This window comes from Ambystoma mexicanum, chromosome 12, assembly GCF_040938575.1.
Source record: "Ambystoma mexicanum isolate Mex_15411 chromosome 12, UKY_AmexF1_1, whole genome shotgun sequence".
NCBI classification, from domain to species: domain Eukaryota; kingdom Metazoa; phylum Chordata; class Amphibia; order Caudata; family Ambystomatidae; genus Ambystoma; species Ambystoma mexicanum.
Genome location: NC_090936.1, coordinates 873,819,927 through 873,842,690, shown reverse-complemented (window position 1 = coordinate 873,842,690; position 22,764 = coordinate 873,819,927). Strand labels below are relative to the sequence as shown.

The following is a 22,764-nucleotide window of genomic DNA, read 5'->3' as shown; positions in this document are numbered from 1 at the left end:
CCCCCGAAATACACGTACTCAGGCCAATCGCATGTAAAACTCCACGTGCACCCCCGAAATATACGTACCCAGTCCAATTGCATGTAAAACTCCACGCGCACCCCTGAAATACACGTACCCAGGCCAATCGCATGTAAAACTCCATGCGCACCCCCGAAATACACGCACCCAGCCCAATCGCGTGTAAAACTCCATGCGCACCCCCGAAATGCACGTAGCCAGGCCAATCGCGTGTAAAACTCCATGCGCACCCCCGAAATACACGTACCCAGGCAAATCGCGTATAAAACTCCATGCGCACCCCTGGAATTGCACATACCCAGGCCAATCGCGTGTAAAACTTCCCGCGCACCACACAAATTCGCGCAGCCTGCCCATCCACCCTCCCTATGCCCCACAGGCAGCCCATCCACCCTGGGCATGCCCCACAGGCAGCCCATCCATCCTGGGCATGCCCCGCAGGCAGCCCACTCTACATGGGGGACTTTTCCCACGTTTTACACGCGATTGGCCTGGGAACGTGTAATTCGGGGGTGCGCATGGAATTTTACACGCGATTGGCCTAGCGCGAGCGGGGTACGTGAATTTCGGGGGTGCGCAGGGAATTTTACACGCGATTGGCCTGGGTACGTGTTTTTCGGGGGTGTGCGTGGAGTTTTACACACGATTGGCCTAGCACGAGCGGGGTACGTGTATTCTGGGGCGTGCGCGGGGAGTTTGACACTCGATTGGCCTGGGTACGTGTATTCCGAGGTGTGCGCGGGGAGTTTTACACGCAATTTTGTGGTTGGGGGGCTGTATGCTGGACCACTGCCCTTTGCGCCATGTACTGGATTTGTACGATGTTTTTGGCACACAAGGTGGGGTTGGGGGCATAACTGGCACTGCTGCAGGGTCGCTGCGCCAGTCTGCGCCACGGCTGTTTTTGGATGCATGAATTCATGAATACGCTGTGCGCCTAAATGTGTTTTGGCGCAGGCGGCTGCCGCAGACTGCCGCACGCACCTATTGTGCGCCAGCCGCATGCGCCACTTGTGCACTGAATTCTATGAATTACCCCCCTTGTGTTTACAAGAGAGACAAGTGTGTGGGTAGGTTCGGCCGAAAGGTTCTGCATGAGAGATTTCTAAAGACTCGAGTCTTGGACAGCGACTTGTTGGCAAAGTCCTTGTTTTTGCTATTCAGCTACAGAGAGGAACTTCCTAAAACATACCTGATTTCCCTCACTGAAAGACACATTCCTCCTTCTACATCTTGCATCCCCTCACCACAATATCTTTGTGTCTATCAGCTGTTTCAATACCACTCTGAGAATTGTGCCTTATTTCATGCTTGTTAGCAATCTTCAGTCTGTAAACACAGATCACATACACACATAATACACAAGTAAATACTAATAATACCTTGTACACAGATTTGGCTTTAAACATAAATGTTATTTATGCAAATAGAATTTGGCATTTTCATTTTCCGCTATATTATTGCCAGTATTTTAGTGATTTTCAAAATATGTTAAATGTTTACAAATCAATACATTGGTTCAGTGCCGGTGTACCCTCTGATGCCTCTAGTGACGGGACCTTGCCCCACAACTGTTTATCTAGGTGGGAAATAAAACATCATCTCTCACTTTACAACAACCAATTTCTTCTCAATAATTGTGTTATTCATGCACCCTTGTCAGATGGGTCAAAGACTATCATTAAGCTGTAAGAATTAATGTTTACATTGTGAACTCTTGGGAGTTGGCACTTCAACTATTATATCACAAATATGGCTAACATTTCTAGTTACAACAAGGCAAAAACAAGACATATATATAAAGTAATTGACATGCCTACATGCCAGAATATCTATCTACACAGTGTTCACTGATCCAGCAAATACATATTTAACTAGGCAGCGTGTAAAGTTGTTCATGTAGGGATATTGCAATCAGCCCCACTTAAGGGGACATTCAGTGCCACTAAGTGCCCTGTGTGCCCGTTTAAGCGGTGGTGATTGCTATTCGCATGCTGGGGTTTATCGGGGTGAATAGGTGTGTCACCTTTTGAAAGGAGATGGACTCCGCGCATATTGTGCAAGCCCAATCTCCCATAAAAAAAGATGTCCAGGGCCATAGTAAATAGAAAAGTGGACGAGTCCCTTCCCTATTTCTAAGGTAGCCATGGACAGGAAGAGGCACTGTTACCAGAGCATAAAGCTCCAGCCCAGCAGATAGGGAAGTGGTTTGACTCAACACCCTTCGCGAATGCGAATGTCACAAATCCCTACATCAAGATGATCTATCCAATGAAGTTTCACAGAAGTGAGGGAGGACATTGTCATGTACATGTACATTGCTATCCGTACTGGATTTTTTCTCATTTTCTGTGGAGTTTATTTCAGAATCTTCTTGAAATGCTGGATTGACCTCCCCCCTCTTGTCCTTTACATCTGGATATGGTGTCATATATACATTTTCAAGTTTGTATTTCTGAAAAAAAATTCAAAAAGCAGTCAACACGTGAACGGTCAGAAAGCATTTGAATTACTACAATCAGACACTCAGAAGAGATACAACACATTTACATCTTATTATGTTTTTCATGATACTACATTCTAGACATTCTGTTGGCAAAGGTTTACAAACATGCCTTTCCTGTATATTTTGTTTTGATCTCGATGTCATAGGTGTTGAATGAGTTCACAGAGAACATATAAAAAATGAAGCCCCTAGGCAAACTGAGGACATCAAAACTGACATCATTGATGGCATCAAATATATCATCACTTGGGACATGTCAGATGCTATCACTGACAAATCATTTAGGACACCACCTATGACGTCCTCCATGACCTTTCTCGTAAGCGCCAGCCATGATGAGACCTTTTAGACTGCATTTGAAGAAAAAGTGTGCATTTTTGCACAGATGCTAAAAGATATCTTTCGTCAAGTTCCAATAACATTTTTAAGCAAGGTAAGTAATGATAGGATAACTACAGAACATTGGTATCGCACATAGAAATGCACAATCTCAGATGTATTATAGCAGGTTCAAGTTTTCCTACAAGGTGGAAAATGAATCTAAATCTGAATCTCGATTTGCATAATGGCAGGTTTTCAGAAATGAAAGGTCTTGGGTGCAGCAATGCATCATGGGAGATCTAACTAACATTTTGGGCACCGGGTGCACCCTGCTCTCTGCCAAATTTAAAATAACCTACTGGACAGATTTATGCCAAACCATCAAAGGATTTCCTTCAAGTGCTATGAGCCCAACTTATTTCTTATTTGGAAAGAATCCATCCAACAATTTGGGCTGTGCCTGTGAGCAAATTTGGACATGTTCCCTATACGAAAATCAATTCAAAAAGTGAAAAGCACATCCTATTTTTGACCCTTCATATCTTTTGGACCCTAACATAGATGTGAACAAAATGTTCCAGTTTTGGGGGCACTGGCCAGACATCTCTTTTAGAAAGTTCAAGAATTCTGTAAGGCTTTCACTGTGGAGTAACAAACACCAAGTCACTTTATCCTCACATCCATTTACTCAAATGAGTATGTATGGTTCATGGTTACAAACCTTTTAATGTTGTGTGTGGTTTGCAAAATGTTCAATAGGCATCATACCCACTGTATGTTATGTGTGTCAAGCACATAACCCTTTTATCACAGACATAATAGTCACATGTAAAGATTTGTGTTCATTCTTATGTTGCCAAAATGCTCTTTGATTGTATGCATTAACACAAAGGAACCCTCATAAATGCTACTTTCCCTCTCTTACTTTCTAATTGAGGTATTTCAAAAGAGTACAACAGGAATTTACTAGAATATCCATATTGGAATAATAACTGTGTAGCTGAAAATATTTCATATGACTATCCTAGATTTTGAAAATGTAGTTGGCTCAGAAAGACAAGTGTGATGTTTATATCATAAATGCAATCTAAAGTGGAAGTAATCATTAGAAATGAACATTGTTAAAATTTAAATGAGACAGTTTACAAAGTTAGAACAATTAAATAGTTTCTTATTTCTTGAATAGTTTATTACGCTGAGAATGCACACCATTTTGACTCACAAAATATCCTTTCTTCTTGGAAAGGGTCAGGCTCAGATTACATTCAATGCCCTGTTTCGTAAGTGAGCACCAATCAAATGCTTAATTTGGGGTGCTGACCATTGATTGGCTGGTAGGGCTCAAGAACTTGCACATTTGTCATAGTATGCCCAGATACTGATAGTAGTATAGAAAATAACAAATGCAGTTGTTGATCTTGCATCTTGGTCCTCTCATCCCTTACAAGGGCTGTCAGGACCCCAGGACACTTGCAGAGCCTATCCTTGTTCTCCTCAGGTCATCCGATTTGTACAATGTCCTCCAGGACACACATAATAATAATGCATGTATCTAAACACCAGGTGAGGCCCCACCTTGGGTGATGCCACTTTTCCTCTCATTCTACTTTTAACCATTTATTTTATTTATTTATTTATTCAGATTTATTTAAAGCGCACGTCAGCCCGGGGGCATCGTGGCGCTGTTACATGAGGACATACATAATCTGGTTACCGTGGAAGGAAGATGGTTACAAAGCAGTTTTCATTACAAGGCACATTTCGTAACAGACGTATGCGAGCTGGTGTGGGTGAAGGAAGGATGGAGTTAGTTGAATAGAGTGGTTTTGAGAGATTTGCGAAAGGAGTACAGAGAAGGTTCTGCTCTGAGTGAGTTAGGGAGGGCATTCCAGAGCTTAGGAGTTATGTGTGGGAAGCCTATGCCGCCGGCTTTGGCTCTTTTTACAGTGGGTACTCGGAGTTGGTTGGCGTGATGGCTTCTTCTGGGACGGATGGAAGAGTTCTTAGTTATAGTTTCAGATAGGTAGGGGGGTGCTGTGTGATTGATGCACTTGTGTGTGAGAGTGAGGATTTTAAAGTTGATTCTTTCCTCGACTGAAGCCAGTGGACAAGTCTTCTGGCCTGTGAAATATGGTCAGTTTTGGGGATGTGTAGTGCAGCGCGGAGGGCATTGTTTTGCACTATTTGGAGCCTGCTTAGGTTTTTAGACGATGTGCCTGCCAGGAGGGCGTTGCAGTAGTCCAATCTGGCTCCTATAGTAGCTCTAGCTATGGAGAGGCAGTTAGGCGTGGTGAGGTAAGGTTTGATGGCGTAAATGAGTTTGGTGGTCAGAGCAGACGCTGAGGCGATGGCGCTGGTTTGTCTAGTCATTGAGAGTGTGGCGTCAATGTAGACTCCTAAGGTCTTGACGGCAGAGGAGACAGGTATGCTAATACTGTCGATGATCATGTGAGAATAGTTGGGGCTGAGTTTGGTTAGTGTTTCGTTGGGGGCTAGGATGATGATTTCGGTTTTGTCTCCGTTTAGGCAGAGACCATTGATAGCCATCCAAGTTTGGATAGTCGAGTAGATTTTGAAGAGGGCTTCTGAGTCTAGGTCGTAGTCTCCGGAGAGGGGGAGGAGAACTTGCGTGTCATCTGCGTAGTTTGTGTACGCTATGTTGAGGGAGTCCAGTAAGTCAAAGAGGGGTTTGGTGAATAGGTTGTAAAGGGTTGGTGCAGTGCAGGACCCTTGTGGGACTCCACAATTTATAGTGGTGGGGGGGGCGCTGTCCTGGTCGGAGTACACTTTCATGGCCCTACCTTCAAGGAAGGATGTGATCCAGGTGGTAGCCTTGTGAGAGAAGTGTGCAGCATTGAAGAGGTGAGATGTGAGAATGCTGTGGTCGACCAGGTCAAATGCTGCAGAGAGGTCGAGCAGGAGGAGGAGAGCAGGTTTGCCTGTGTCCATTATTTTGGTAATTTGATTTTTTAAATCTAGAAGGGCAGTTTCAGTCCCATGGCCTTTGCGGAAGCCTGATTGTCTTTTGCCTAGGATGGTGTTGGTTTCCAGGTAGTGTTGGATTTGATTGTGTGCGGCTTTGTCTAGGATTTTTAGGAGAAAGGGGACGGTGGTGATGGGGCGATAGTTGTTAGGGGAGGAAGGATCGAGAGAGGGTTTTTTTAGGAGCGGGCGGACCCAGGCTTCTTTTAGGCATTGTGGTACAGTTCCAGATGCGAAGGAGGCATTGATGAAAGCTGTAATGATGGGGTTGAGGGATTCTGAGCACTCTTTGATTAATGAGGGTGGGCAGATATCCCCTTTGCAGGTGGAAGGTTTGATTTTTTTGAGGAGGTCCTTGACTTCCGTCTCTGAGACTTCTCTAAAAGCAAAAAGGGGTGTTTGTGAGAGAGAGTTGTTGGTGGAAGGTGTGGGCGAGCAAGTAGGGGTGTTGAGAGCTTTGCGTTGTGAGGCTATTTTGTCTTGGAGAGTTTTAACTTTGTTGAGGAGGGCAGCCTGGATGCCTGTGCACCAGGCTTCATCCTTGATGATTTCAACTGGGCCGGGGGCAGGTGTGGTGAGTTCTTTGAATATGGAGAATATTTCTCTTGATTTGGAGCTGGCATTTGTAATTCTCTGATTGTAGGATTCGGATTTGGCGTGGAAAATGGCTTTTTTGTAGGTCAAAGAGATCTCTTTAAAATCTTTAAGCGAGGATTGATTAGGCGCTGCTTGCCATCTGGATAGGGCTTTGCGTTTCTTGGTGCGAAGGTCAGATAGTTCTTCAGTGAACCAGGAGTTGCAGTGCATTGATTTTTTCCCATTTTTTTCTTCTAGAGGGGCAATGAGATCGATGGCTTGAGTGAGCGTGCTGGAGTAGATGTTGGCTAGAGAGGTAGGGTCATGGATGAAAGGAGGCTTGAGTTCAGGGATATCGAGGAGAGGGGCGAGGTTGGAAGCAGTGAGTTTTTTGGAGCTTCTTACTTTAGCGGGTGGGGCATGAGTTAAGGTTTTATGAGTGGGCGTGGTAGGAATGGAGAATTGAATGAGGTAATGGTCTGTCCATGGGAGGGCCGAGATGGAGGTAATTGCAGATGAGCAGTTGTGATCAGCTAGCCAGTCAATGGATCTGCCTTTGTTATGAGTGGGGGCAGTAATTTTGTGTTCGAACCCCATGTTTGATAGTTCTTTGGCTAAATTTGCGGCTGCTTTGTCCTTTGGGTCAGTTAAACCAAGGTTAATGTCCCCTAGAAGGATGCTTTTGGTGGTGCTTTTGAGGTTGTTGCCTATGTTTTGGATGAGTTGCTTTTGGTAGTCGAAGGGTGATCCTGGTGGTCTGTAGGTGATAAAGAAGTTTATGGTGCAGTTAGGTGAGAGGGCTAGTTTAGCAGTGAGGAGATCAGCGTTGTTGTCCCATTGTTGATTACACATTCTTATGGAGAGGGTGTCTTTAAAGATGAGGGCGACGCCGCCACCACCTTTGGAGTTTTTACGGTCCTGTCTGAGAATGGTATAGTTTTGAGGGAGAGCGAGGTGGATGGATGGACTGGAAGCTTCATGGAGCCAGGTTTCGGATATGGCAAGTAGGTCAAGATTGTGGGTGGTGATAAGGTCATTGATTTCAATGGCATGGGCATGGACAGAGCGTGCATTGATGAGAGCGCATCTTAAGTCTGGTCGTAGAGTGTGTGTGTTGGCGTTGGTGGTGTTGGGGGTGGGCGATGCGTATTTGGGTGAGTGAGGCTGGGGCGTGATAGATGCAGCATGATGGGTGCTAGGGTAGTGAGTGTGGTCAGAGAGGTAAGTCTGGGCGGCTGATGTATGGGTGCGAGAGCTGAGTCTGTTGTTCCTAAGGAGTGTGGAGTGAGGAGTGCTGCGGAGAGTTAGGAGGTGTTTGGTGCGTGTTCTTAGTCTACGGAGCCTGAGGTGGAGTGGGTGATGTCCGATCGGGTTGGTGTGGTGGTTGAGTGTAGAATGGAGTGCAGACGACGCTGTGCTGTGTATGAGGTCAGATGGTGGGGTAAGGCATGGGTGGGCATGCAGGTCTGGGTGCGCAAGCGGCATGCTGCAGATGGCCAGAAGGGAGAGGGATGTGAAGAAGATGGATAAAGAGGAAGGGAGGTTTGTAGGCGCTTTGGGGTGTGTGCCAAGGGGCTGCATTTGTAGATACAGTAGGTCAGGGCCGCTAGGGGCAGGCTCGAATCGAATGGCAGGGTATCACATCAAAATGGCTAGATTCGAATGGCAGAGTATCACATCAAAATGGCTAGATTCGAATGGCAGAGTATCACATCAAAATGGCTAGATTCGAATGGCAGAGTATCACATCAAAATGGCTAAATTCGAATGGCAGAGTATCACATCAAAATGGCTAGATTCGAATGGCAGAGTATCACATCAAAATGGCTAGATTCGAATGGCAGAGTATCACATCAAAATGGCTAAATTCGAATTTGTATGGGCACACTATGGAATGAAGGCTGATTTTTTTGAGATGGGGTAGGCATACACTTTTTTAGTGGCATAGACTGGGCAGAACAAAGAGTGGCTAGCAAAGGTACATATGCATTGAGTGCGTAGCTAATAGTAGGACTATGGCATTTTGGGCGGCACATATGAAAGTAACATGCATGTCTGGGGATAGTGCAAGGGGTAGATAAAGCCCGCAGGCTTACCTTATATGACAAAGGTCAAAGGACAGGGTGTCTCTGTGTTGCTCCTGCAGTGCGGGTTGCTGTGGGGGAGCTCCTGCTCTGACCCTGGTGCGTAACGGTGTGGGGTAGCAGTGCAGAGCATTAAGGGTGGGAGTAGTCAGTGTCCATAAAAATCAGCACCTCTTCACTCCTTCTTCAACCTATCTAAGCCTTTCATGTGGTTGTTCTGCTGTCAGCAAAAGCTAGGGTGCCTCCGTCAAACTTGCTCATGACAGCACAACTCTCACCCAGATAGAGAGAGAGATAAGAGATAGAGAGTGGGAGAGGGTGAGAGTAATAGAGGGAGAAAGATACATAAATGTGCGTGTGTGTATATGATAGAGCGGCGGTCACTGCACTATAGTTAAGTTGCATGTTGAGAACTGTAGGAAATCCCAACAATTATTTGCTAATAACTTTTGACACATGCAACGGTTTTGGTGGAAATTGTGCAGACACAATTGTATGCATGCCCCTCTTCCCAGACTAATACCTTTGGGAACGATCTGTTAAAAAATAAACAAGTTATTAAGAAAACACACTTTCAGCCTAGTCCCCATTCATTTCCCCGTAGACAAAAAAGGCACTTTTTTGATCCAGTGCATAGCCCAAACCGTTGAATGGAATTGGACCAGGTATGAAACAACTTGCGCGCAAAGAGTTGACTTGAGAAACTTGGGTTATGGTGTCCAGTACTATGGTGTCCAGTACTTTTTAAAATATTTGACATAGAAGGGGGTGCCTCTTTCTCCCAAAAAAATGGTTATGTCTGCCATAGTGCATTGCAGTAGACAGACCTTTCAGGACTGAAAATCTGCCATTTTCTGTCTGTTTAATGCGAGAGATAACTACGGAAGGCTATAGCTACTGGCTTGGTAATTTTGTAAAATATACATGGCTAGCGGCCTGGTAGTATTCTAAAATATACATGGCCAAAAGTTATGGCTAATGGCCTTGGTAATGTTGTAAAATATACAGTGGGCATGGCCAAAGGCCATGGCTAGTGGTCTGGTAATGTTGCAAAATATACAATGGGCATGGCTTGGTAGTGTTGTAAAATATACAGTTGGCATAGTCGAAGACCATGGCCACTGGCCATGGGTGAAGCCATGGCCAGTGGTGCGGAAAAATAACTATGGTATAACAAAACCCTTGAAATTCACGGAAAAAAAAAATTAGTTAAGTTTAGTTGTTGCCCAAATGTATCACAACAGACCCCTGAAATTCAGCTCACAAACTCTACCCCTCTCTTCTCTCTCTCTCTCCCCCTCTCTGTACTCCTTTGTCTTTCTAATGCTCTCCTGCACTCTCTCTTTGTACTATGTGTGTATATATATATATATTCAGTGCATTTGGGAAGTGAACGGCTTAACTCAGCGCATTCCCATTGATGTCCTCCATAATGCGTTATCCCCATAATGCCATTTTGTATGTCATTGTGAATCCCTTCTCGTATAATATGTATGTGCTCATGGGCTTTGCAACAGGAACACGCTGAATTAAGCTGGTCATGACTTCCCAAATGCACTGAATATATGTACACACATAGTACAAACAGAGAGTGCAGGAGAGCATCAGAAAGACAAAAGAGTGATTAAGCGATTTGAGCATCTCCCTTTTGATATAGAAACCCAATATCTGATTGGTTTAGATATATAGTCTCCCTATATTCCAACATCCCCCAACATGAAACTATTGAAACCATAGAAGAAATTCTGCTTACCCGTATCGACCAAGATCCTATACCTACTTCATTCATATTATGATGCATAGAGGTTTCCCTTAGTCTGAATTTTTCTGAATTTCAAGGCTGTTTTAATCAGCAAATAGAAGTAACAGCGATGAGGGCTACTATGGCCCCCGGTGTAGCCAATCTTTATGTAGAATTCTTCGAAAAAAAACACATTGATACCCAGCATCCATTTGACAACACCTTCTGTGTTGGGCACGTTATATCGATGATATAATTGTAGTTTGGAAGGGAACCCAAGAGCAAGCAGAGGAATTACTAACATGGCTAAACCAATGAAATCAGCACTTGTAATTTACCATGACAATAAAGAAAAAGGCTATTGATTTTCTTGACCTCACTAATTTCCACTAAGCGGGACATCTGTTGGTAAAACTGTACTACAAAAGCACAGATAAAAATGGCCTTCTCCATTACCATAGTCATCATGTGAGACATCTTAAAGATAACTTACCATACAGACAGTTTTTATGGCTGAAAAGAAACAGCAGTAGTAAAGAAGCCTATGAAACAGAAGCCACAATTCTTAAGAAGAAACTAATAGAGCGAGAAGATCCCAGACAACTTATAAAGAAAGCTGCTAAACGAGTATATAATAATAATCGAGAGGCACTCCTGGAAGACAAAATCAAGAAACCTCCAGAAGAAAGGATTGTATTGGTAAATAGCTTTACTAATCTTAGCCTGATGATTAATAATATTGTCAAAAAGCAATGGAAAATCTTTGACAAATCATCTACTAGGCTCCAATGTCCGCTGTTTGCCTATCAAAAACCCACCACTATAGGCAACAAAGTAAGTAGCAGCAAATTTAAAAGCTCAAAACCAGTAACAGAAAGTTTAACGAGATCATGGGGCCTGGGAGAAATAACAGGCCACTACCCCTGTGGACAATGTTTCGTGTGAAAGCTGACATCTCAATTACAACAGATTGACATAGGTTTGGATAAACCATGGAGAGAGAAACATTTTACTAATTACAATACAGATCATGTAATTTACATGATAATGTGTCCCTGCAAGCTCAAATATATAGGGAAGACCATCTGGAAAATCAAGACTCGGATTACTGAACATATAAATAGTATAAAAAACAAGACAATGCTTTCCCCAATGGTAAAATATTTCATAGAGAAAAATCATGGGCTTGAAGTATTCCAATGGACAGTTTTAATGGCTATTAAAGGCAATGACAGTGGATTTAAGCAGAAACTTATTTTGGAAAAGGAACAAAAACTCATTTTCCAAACACAGAGTGACAGGGAAGGCCTGAACGAGGTGATAGAGTGGTATAAGATGTAATATTTACAATAAAGTCATATTAATCATCTTTGGATATAGCTACAGTTTAGGCCTAAACACTCAGGAGTTCTCCTACATAGGGTATATATATAGTCATCATGGGGGTAAAGCTGCCCCCCAAGGATAGAATAACTTGACATACCGTACCCAGAGATACAGCTACTCCACCTGAAGCCTTGAGCCAATCCCAAAATTATCGCTGACCTAAATCAGCGTATTTCCTTCTTATATTAGATATATCACAATTAGTTTATAATATCTTACTAAATAATATATCGAGATAGTGATATAGTTTGCATTATTCAGATTTAAATAAATGTTCCTATAAAAGCCACAAAATACCAGAATCCTGTACAAGGCTAAACATAGGGTGCCGAAAGAGCACTACTAAAAATAAAGAAAGGACTTACCTAGGGAAGCCTTTTCAACCGCTCAAGATGGCAGACCACGCTGTTTACTTAAGAGAACGCCAGCGCGAGTGAAGATCAACTCAATCTGCTAATACAAGTAGCTTTTGCATACCAGACACGCGCAGGGTTGTCCATCGGTCAGACAGAGCAAGGTAAGATTTACATAAACACGGTGTTCCAAGCTTTGCGTTAAGCGCGTATTTGTCTCTAGATGCCGCATAAATAGATGAATACAGGTGGACTGGCTAGAAAACGAATTAAGCATTATTTTTTAATTAATAGGTACACGACACTGGAGTAATCAGAGTCTTGTGAAGACTGAAGAAATTAATATCGAAAATGGAGATGTATCCCAAACAGCAGAGACACTAAAGGAAGATTAAAACTACAGCATACTGAGTTTGATTCTATAAATAGAGGAAATATTTAAGAGGTTTCATAAAATATTGTTTGTTTAGTTTTAGAAATCTGAAAATATTACCATTAGATTTGATTCAGGTATTGGCACATCTCCACAGAGAGCCAGCAAATTACCAGTCACTGTATTAATCTTGGCTCCACTACAGATCGAATAGAGAAAGGTATGTTGTAAATGGTTTACATACTAGAGGTTCTAAACGGGAATCAAAGGAGGAGGGCCAGCTTTTTGGACATTTAAAGGTTGAGTTCTTTTTCACTTAAATGTTTAAGTCTGCATTATGGCATTATGCTAAATCTGACCTCAGATGAAAACTCCTACTTTTTTTAGGATACAATCTGCTAAAGACTCACTTCACACTCAAGTAGGTAAGTAATATGCTCATTTGAGTTTTACTACAATGAAAAGAAGTTGAAGGAATCAAGCAATTACAGCTTTCCCTTCTTTTTGTGTTTCTCTCAACAGTTACACCACACAGAGCGAAAAGGGAAACTTTCTTTTCTAAGAAAAATGCTTGTTTTAGTGTTACTACAACCAACGTGACTAACCTCCTGTTGAACAAGCAAAAGAGAACAGAAACATGTTTAGTTCTAAGTTCTAGTATATTGTTTGACTAGAAATAAGCAATAGACTCCATTACAGAGTGTGACAACTGAAAAATCACACATGCTTTGAAAGTTGTCATGAATTAACTGTGTTTATTAATTCAACACCATCCTCCTTTCCTGAGGACATTTTGTCACAAATAGGTTTGTGTTTTATTGTGTTTTACATTTATATCGACAACAGAATTTCTTTATGTTTGTCTTTTAGACTAATGAATTTTTGATAAATATGTTCTCCTGTGATTATCTAGAGACTAATTGTATTATTTGGTCTAACTGTTGATAGATTTGCTAACTACCTTTTGTAATATTTAAAGCTCTATTGTCCCAAAATAAGGTAGAGTGTCCACCATAAGTGGGCTGACTTTGGGTTTCCCCCTTTATATATGGAGCTGAGCTAAAATATTACTTGTTGGGCACTAAGGAAGAATTGGGATGAATGGGAAGGTATTGGGTAAAGAATTAATAAGCTGTAGGAACAAATATCAATATATGTATTATGTAGCTGGATAATTAGGCATGATTATGAGATTTGAACTTCTGGATAACTTAACGGTGCTACCCAATACCAAAGAGTATTGTTGGTTATGTCTTTTGTAGTTCTTTGTACCTTTTACTCCCCTGATTAAGCTTTTAGGTATCCATATTGTATACAACCTGTTTGTAGTCTGTATGCTCTCTGTTCTGTTGGGTTATTCAAGTATTTGTTAACATTTTACATTTCAATAAAAAAAGTCATAAAAAGTTTATGAGTTTAAATCCTAAAATGAAATGAGTCCCTCAAAGGAATGGAGCTCATTGGAAAGTTTTGCATCTCTTGAATAGTATGATTAGATTTGAGAAAAAAAGGGAGGTTTTCCCTGCATCCACTAATACACCTGCTAAAGTCAAATTGATAAATACAATTGATATAATCGGGTAAAGACATGGTTACAAACATTTGATCTAAAACCTATGCAAGACTTTTACCCATGTTGTGTTTATGCCTATCGATCTGGGGTTAACTTCTTGGTTAACTTCTTGGCAATATATGGTGGAAACTGCTCCTCTTGATTTGGTGCTCAAGATTACTGCTACAGATCCCCAAATTAATTCAGTTTCCTTCAAAGAGAATCATACACTGTGACATCTCCAATTCACATAGCCTGTCAATGACTCAAAAATGATTCATGTGCACTGGCCCAAAATATAAATGCTGGGGAACATTAATCTCTATAGATTAGGTGAGAGTTGAAAGAGGCCATGAAAGCTGGGAATGGCAAAATATGCTTACAAAACTAAAAATGAAACCAGGTATCGAGGAATATGTTAAAACAAGTTTGGAATCTATCCAACCCGTCTCTTTTTATAGTGTGTTACCATGTCATCTGAAACTGTATAGTTTCCTCTCAGGCAAGTCCAATCAACTTGGCTATAGGGAAGACTTTGTTTGCTGGAGATGCATACCGCGGGAACTATGGAACTGCAGGCACTCTATTGATTTAAAGTAGAAACCCTATGATACCTTTACATTGACATTGCAAAGTTGGGTAATTTAGAAATTCAGTTGTGGGGAGATTTTCTCAATGAAATGATTTTGTTTCAATTTTAGTGACACTGCGAAACGGGGATCTTAATATATTCAAAAGTGGAAAAGTGTTACTCTTTCCATTTTATTTTTAATGTGCAATAAGGTTTTTGTTTCACATATGGTCTTTTTGTGTTTTATTCATGAAGTATTAAAAGTTTCTATAAACTGTATAACACTATAATAAAAGAAATGAAATTAAAGCCCGAGTCAATACTGATCATTGCCCAAGGGTCTAAGGGGTCCCAAACTGAGGAAATTACAGATGAAAGAGGTCTGGTAGCATTAACAGGTGGTGGTTATCAGCAGCTCAGGCCGATAAGTAAGTTATTAAGGTGACTTAATTTAGAACCAATCCAGGCTATAGGTCAGTCTGCAGTTGGGCTAGAAATCAATGCCAGTCACAGATGCAGGGCAACACATAAGGCAGTCGCGGTCAGACATGAGGTAACAAAAAGACAGAGGCAACCTAATGATAGGGCTTGGCAGAAGCAGGTTGGGAGTCAAAGAGCCACAGTCAGAAGCAGGAGTTCAAGCCACAACAAGAAGTATTGCACAACGCTAGACTCAAACTGTATCACCCATCAGTGTCGTTGAGGAACCCTATACGTCTTCAGCATTAAATTCAGTTCCCAGTGCGGTGCAGTGTTCCTTGGGCTTTGAAGATGTTTGTTTGCCCATTCCTCAAAATCCAATTCTGTAACTCTGAAAAGGCCTTTAATGAGAGGCCAGTATGTTGAAAGTGCTTAATAAAAATCCTAATGTGATAGCACAGACAGAAATTATTATTTCATAAGCAATGCATAAGCAATGCATTGAGTAAGCTGAGGTTGCAAGTTAATTTAAATACACTGAAATTAGGGGATAGAGCATGGAAAAGGTTGTGGATTTCTCCTAGTGTATTCAAAGGGACTTCTTTAAGATGCTTAGCAAGGTGAACATTATTTAAATGAAGGAAAGACTTTATAAAACAAGCTGGCCTAAAAGGTGGGCTGGAATGGAGTGTGACTGTTAGTAGTTCCCTTCCTGGCATCCATGTTGGGCCCTGCTTCTGGAGGATAACTCAGAGGGGTAACAGGCCGAAAGAAGTTGTCAGGTCATTATGAAGAGGATGATGTTGGTCTCTACTGGGAGCTGCCAATGGGCATACCCAGTTATTGGAGCTCAGATGAAAGATGCACATGGTGGCCAAACAGGATTGTGTTGCAGGAGTAGGAGTTGGGCAAAGTGGGGAGGGGTTAAACACAGAGATGTATGTTAATCTCAGGGAGATCATCTTGGATTGGTGGTTGAACTGAGCTCAGAGACATATCGACATATATAATAGAAAACTAATGAGCGCCAAAACTAACAGTGCCTCAGTCTGAGGCTCTCTATGGGCTCTTCAGCCTGGCATAACTCCAGCCTACATGCTTGAAGGTTTCTTCTAGTTGGTGAGTCAGCCAAGTTGGTGCTATGTGAAATGCAGCAGCCATCTCTGCAAGGGGAGCTGAGAGTGTCAATTGAGTGGTACAGCAGCTTTTGGATGATTCATCTTGGGGGAATGATCAAGGAATGAGACTAAATAAAATAGTTCTTCTAATTACTGAGGAGAGCAGTAACATTTTATGGGGCACTAGTTTGAATGTCTTATTTACTATTCAGATCATTTATTCCTGCTATGTGAGTTTGATGGAGGTGGCCTTGAAGGGAGATCCGGAAATTCTTCCAGTTGTCACCCTCCTGAGGCATAGATGAAATGCTTGGACTAGGTACATGCTTGAACACGGACATAGAGTATTCGTGTTAGATGAAATGTGTCTTTGAAGGTTGTTGTTTGGACAGATTTGTTAGGTCATTCATATTAAGAAGTATGTGAATTCAGAAAAGTCGATGAGAGCAGCTTCACATTTATGAGATCATGGTTAGGATTATCTCAATTCATTTGTGAGGTGAAATGCTCCTTAGAAAGACGTTAGACTTTCATTTATCTTAAAAACGATTTTGCCGCAAATATAAGCATGCAAGACCACCATAACGACCCCACATTAGTCATTACCTTAAACTCAACCCCCACATAAATTTGGGGCAAAATTAATTGAAATAAATTCGATAAAATACAATTCAATGTATTCTCTCACTGCAAAACCTCCTTATCCCGAAACATAACCTGGGCTGGGTCCCTAATTACTGCTATTGGAAACTGACCTCCTGCAGCATGTGTCCGGGTGAAGGACCTGTGCCCAACCGGCCCTAAAAAAACGACATAAAATAAACAGTTACCCAAGACAACAATGTGCCTGGAACACTGTTATTAGGTCAGTGTAATTTAATGTGTCATCCAAACTGGATAGTTATTGAAAAGCATACTACAGGTTAAGCCTCCTGAAATACAATAATATAAAACAAGAACAGCCTGATTGAATGTGCCATTCAAACTGAATAGTTGTTAAGGAGCACTAGTACAGGTTAAACCTGTAAAAGTACACAGCCGACACGTGTTTCAACACAATTTGAGAGCGTGTCAAATAAAAAATTAGACCTTTCGGTGTTCACAAATATTGATCATCGGTACAAACCCAGGTGGGTCAGTGCATGCCTGCGTAAAGCATATGCATATTCTACCTTGTATTTCAGCAAGCTTAACCTGTGCTTATGCTTTTCAATAACTATATATATATATATATATATATATATATATATCAGTAAAATAACTTTGTTAAAGGGACATTATGGTTCAGTTGCACTAGTAAAATGGGATGTTATGTTTACAAGTGAAAACAAAAAAGCCCAGAAATGTTCCAGTTATGGTAAACTAAGGAACCATAACTTGCGCCACCACTGTGCACTATTAAGACTAACACCCAGGACATCAAAGATGACATCACAAATGCCATTGATGACATCACTGATGACACCACATATGTGGGCCACTTGTTTTTGTTCACTGGCATGTAACCATAACGTCCCTTTAACAAAGTTTTTCCCCTGAATTTGACAGGTTTTTATTAGTGCAACTTACCCATAACGTCCCTTTAACAAAGTTTTTTCCCTGAATTTCATAGGTTTTTACCAGTGCACCCTAGTTTGCTCCAACTTTCTTATATCATACTCACCCCCAATTTAGCAGCATTGCCAGTCGATCAGGAAAGTTTCAATTGAAAACTATCACATTCCCCACCCACTAGCAATATTTTTAACACTTCTATCAACTTTCTGCAACTGTTTACACCTTTTTTGAGGTTGAGGAAGAGACTACTGCAGTAGTCCAGTGTAGACAGGACCAGGGCTCTAGAGACGTTGAGCTTCTGGGGGAAGGTGAGGAAAGGCAGAATTGAATGTAAGGAGGTGAAGCTGAAAGTGTACTTTCTTGACAAGGTCCACGATGTAAGGAGTGAAGGTGAGGAAGGAGTCAAAGATGACCCCAAGGTATTTGGCTTCACAGGATGGTGAGGTTAGAGGGCCCAAGGAGGGCGGCCAGAGAGTGGGAGGGAAACAGGGCACAGGTGTCCGAATAAGAAGGATCTCCATTTTACTGGCACTGAGAAAGAGTTGATAGCCACACACAATGTCTTGATGGCAGTCAGACAATCAGGTACGAACGACAGGGAGGAGAAAGTAGTAGAGGGAAGCTTCAAGGAAAGCTGTGTGTCATCGGCATAACACTGGAAATGAGGAGAGAAGGAGGAGATCAGATGAGCCACAGGGATGAGATAAATATTGAAGAGCCACTACAATAGGCTAGAACCCTGGGGACTTTGATGATAGAGAGTGAGGTGGTGGAGGAGAAATGGGCCAGTTGCAGCTGGGAAGGGTGGTTAGTGAGGAAACAAGTCAGCCAGTCCAGTGCCCGGTCCATGATGCCGAAGTTATCATGTAGCCGTTTAATGAGGATAAAATGGTTGACCATGTAAAAGGCAGAGGAGAGATTGAGAAGCACTATCCTCAATTGTACTATGATCATAAATACCATGTACACTTCAATTATATCATTTCACCATATTACAAATACGATATACTCCCCCTACAGTACTTATAATAACTATACACATAGTACTATAGTGTATGTGGTCAATGACCAGATTCTTGGGGGCATGGCCACAACCAACACAATAGAATTCAACCATATAAGAAAGACTTCACAACATATTTCATGAGTTCACAAAAATATTTTCAGTGCATTTTGGATATACATAAGAAAAATCAGATTCCCGACATCAGTCAAATGCACTCCCTCTACTCAAAAAATAGTTACCCCATCCAACTTGATATATTAGTTGTCAAAAGATGCCATTCTGAAAGCATGTAAAAAAGCACATAATCCTTTATTGACATGCTGTCTAGTTTCTTCCATTTGAGGGCAACACAAGTTTGTGAGTCTCCATTTAAGAAAAAATAATTGTCACAGCTGGAAATAGTTGCATTATTTTTCTGAACATATCCTTCATGGCAAACTGCAAAGATCCTGCAGTCCCATAGCCCGACTGTTGCCTCCACAATGTACAAATAATAATATCTTGACGTTTAAAGTGAGCCATACTCTCACAGAATGGTAATAAAGTTGCCCAGTTTAAGCCACAATCTGCATACCACTAAGCTTCCACTTCAGCCAATCCAATAGTAGCAGAGATTCCACAAGATTCAGTATAACCCTGTAATGAATGGATCCAAGAATCTCCCACCATCCACACACTCTGCTTCTTCATAGCCATATCCATTGACATCGTCATTACACACAACAAAGAAAACACTTCCTAGCCTGTACTCCAGTGCACTTCAACTCCACCTCCATATCCACAAATCATGATTGGCAAGCCTCCCAATGTCCTCTTTCCATGCCAGACATTTTTAAAAGACCTGGAGTGGCACGTGCAAGTCCATGGACAACCACAATGTCCAAGGACACCGTCGTACAGGGAAGCCCTTCTACCAAGATTGGCCACAACCACCATTATACAATTAAACCATATAACAAACACGTAAAATACACCTTCAAATATCAAGACTCACCCTGAACTGCCCCACTTCCAAATCTTTTATTCACCTACACAAACAGCTCCGTATCAACTTTTTTCCACTCCCCCACGCTTTCCAGAACCTCTTTCGACCACAAAATGACCCCAAATATGTTCTAGACATTTTTGTCACTGCGTTGTCCATGGACAAAAGCCGTGGTCCGCAGATCCAATATGGTGACCGTTTATAAAAATATGACGCAGATCACGTTTTTGTACATCCAATCAGTGTGCGTCTTTGATGTCTCCGGACATCAACCCACCCAATGATTTGTCCAGAGATGTTTGCGGACTGCGAATCAGGAAGTGAGTCCGCGGACCGGATGCAGATATCACACTTTTTTTGTACCTACAATTTGGCAATTTTTTAAAAAACTACTGACGGATTTACACCAAATTTGCTAAAGCATAATTTCAGGACCAAACCATCGCTCCTCGCACACGTTTGGTGAAAATCCATCCAGCGCTTTGGGCTGTAGGCACGAGCAAAATTTATTTTCCATTGGGTCTATGAGGATTTCAAAAATGTATTTATTTTATTTTATTGTGCATTTGTAAGGCATTTGTACATCACAAAATTGTGTTTCAAGGTGCCCACAGGGCAAAGGCGAGGGAACAAGGGAGTAAAAGGCAAATAAATAACAATGATGCACAAAGACAGAGGTGGTCCTACTAGGCCTTGTGAACATTCAGAATGTGCAAGTGCAGCGAGAAGGAAGGGACAAGGAAAGGGGGGTGAGTGCTAGAGCTTCCACAGAGGGGGAAGTGCCAGAGAGCCAGTTGGAAGGCAACAGGTAAGTGCCTGGTAGATACCACTTGGTAAAGAGCCAATTGGTATGCCAATACAAAAAGTGCAGCCCTGTGAGACAGCACAGAACAATGTGAGCTCAAAAACAAGTGCAGGGGGAGGGCGGAGGCTGATGCATTGGACGAAAGGCTAGGACCCAGAAGGACACATAAGGGCCTAGGACACCAATATCAGCAACTGTGGGGTTTAGGATAGGAGGGAGAGGGGGAAGGAGGAGGAGAAGAGTAAAGTATTGAGGTGCTTGCGAAATTTGAAAAGATCCGGCTCAAGACAGAGAGGAAGGGGATGGCTGTTCCAGAGGAGGGAGCCAGCCGATGAAAGAGATTGGCCACCCACTCACTGCTTAGAGAAGCACTTGACACACAGAGAGTTGGAGCCAGAAGATTCTGAGAGATCTGGAGGGACAGTAGTTGGTGAGAGCAAGTTGTAGATAGCGTGGTCCCTGGCCACAGACAGCCTTATGGATGATGCAAAGGGATTTGAATTTGATCCTTGCAGCAACTGGGAGCCAGTGGAGAGATTTTAGGGCTGGTGAGATACAGGGCTTGAGGCCAAGGATAAATCTTGCAGCCCTATTCTGGATTAGCTGGAGGGGGCGTAGAGAGGAATAGGGTAGATTAAGGAAGAGGCAGTTGCAGTAGTCCAGCCTAGAGCGTACCAGAGCTCTAGAAACATTGAGCTTCTGGGGAAAAGTGAGGAAAGGCAGGGTACCTCTGAGGAGGTGGAGTTGGAAATGGGCTTTCTTGGCAAGGTCCAGGATGTGAGGAAGGAAAGGGAGAGACGAGTCGAAGATGATTCCAAGGTTTCTGGCTTCAAATGAAGGAGACGAAGGAGAGCACAAAGAGGGTGGCCAGAGTAAAGGGGGGAAAGAATAATATGGTGTCCCAATAGGAAGGATCTCAGTCTTGCTGGCATTGAGACAGAGGTCATTAGAGGCACACCAGGACTGGATTGCAGATAGGCAGTCATGAATGGAAGAGGAAGTAGGAAGAGCTCCAGAGGGAAGTTTGAAGAAGAGTTGGGTGCCGTTGCATAACAATGGAAGTGCAGGGAGAAAGTGGAGATAAGGTGAGCCTTCCGTGCAAGATAGATCTTAAAGAACCAGAGTGAAAGGTTAGAGCCCTGGGGAACACCACTAGAGGAGCTAGATGTGGGAAAGGAGAAAGAACCCAGGATAACCTGGGAGGGACGGTCAGTGAAAACAGAGTTCAGCTAGTCCTTTGCCCACTCCGAGATACCAAGGGCATCATGGAGCCATTTTATGAGGCTGGAGTGGTTGACCGCATCAAAAGTAGACGGGAAATCAAGTAGAATGAGAACAGCAGGTGAGTTAGAGTCAAGAGATGCAAGCAGTTCTTCACAGGTGCTCAGGAGAGCAGTTTCCATGCGTCTGGATGCTCAAAATCTAGATTGATGGTCATGTAGGCAACCAATCAGCTCACTGTGCTGGTTTAGTTGGGGTAAATGTTGGGAAACCCCAATAACGTTGACCGCCGGATGAAACCACATAAAACTACACAAAATCATTACAAGGGGGCCATATTCTTTTTTTTGCAAAGATTGGTGAGGATTCGTCTGGGGGGGGGCAAAGTTAGGTGCCACCCAAAAAGTGCTCTTTCTATGAGTTGAGCAGCTTAAACCATAACTACACACCCACTACTGCATGCAGGCCGTGTAATCAAGTTTTTATATAGCTTGTATGTCCTCTTCGCTGGCACCTCCTCAAAAAACCTATTGAAACTACAGATCATCCAGAATAATGCACTCTGAGCCGCCCCCAGCATTCCCAAAAGGGACCATACAAGTGCAGCGAGGCATAATGCCCACTGGCTCCCCATCAGTATGCATCCTTTTTAAAACGCTAGCCATAACTCACAAGTGCATCGCCAGCACAGCCCCCCCTTACCTCACCAACAAGGTAACTAAGACAAGCTTATCCAGACCCACCAGAACACCCTACTCCCATCATCTCATGCTGCCCAAAGTCAAACATGCCAAAGCAGGTGGGGCCAGCTTCCCATTTATTGCAGCCAGACATTGGAACTCCCGGCCACCTTTTCTCAGAGCAGAACCATCTCACTGTACATTCTGGAAATCTCTCAAAACGTGGTTGTTCACCTAAAACCATGAATATACATTCCCCTGTCCCACCCCTCCCCCCCTCTCCTGTTCCCATGTAACTATGTATAACCCATACCCAAACTTTTGCAAGCATTCTACTGTACTCTGTAAGCATTCAACTGTACTGTGTAACAGTGCCTTGATGCCCACGGGCTGTGGCGCGCCTTATAAATGAAAAAGAAAAATACAAATAAATCTACCGCTACAAACCCACATGAATCTAAGCACTGAAATAACAGTTTATATCATTGTCCCACTGTCGGGAACTC

General features: G+C 42.6%; 1 protein-coding gene across 1 annotated transcript in view; it reads right to left on the bottom strand.

The window, feature by feature from the left end:
- Nucleotides 1-1,415: 1,415 nt before the first annotated feature.
- Nucleotides 1,416-22,764, bottom strand: part of LOC138514086 (sodium-coupled monocarboxylate transporter 1-like) — a 606,141-nt gene continuing 584,792 nt past the window's right edge. Inside the window, exon 15 of the mRNA XM_069629351.1 lies at nt 1,416-2,476. Coding sequence (XP_069485452.1) covers nt 2,276-2,476 — 201 coding nt within the window. The 3' untranslated portion in view covers nt 1,416-2,275. The remainder of the gene's footprint in view (nt 2,477-22,764) is intronic.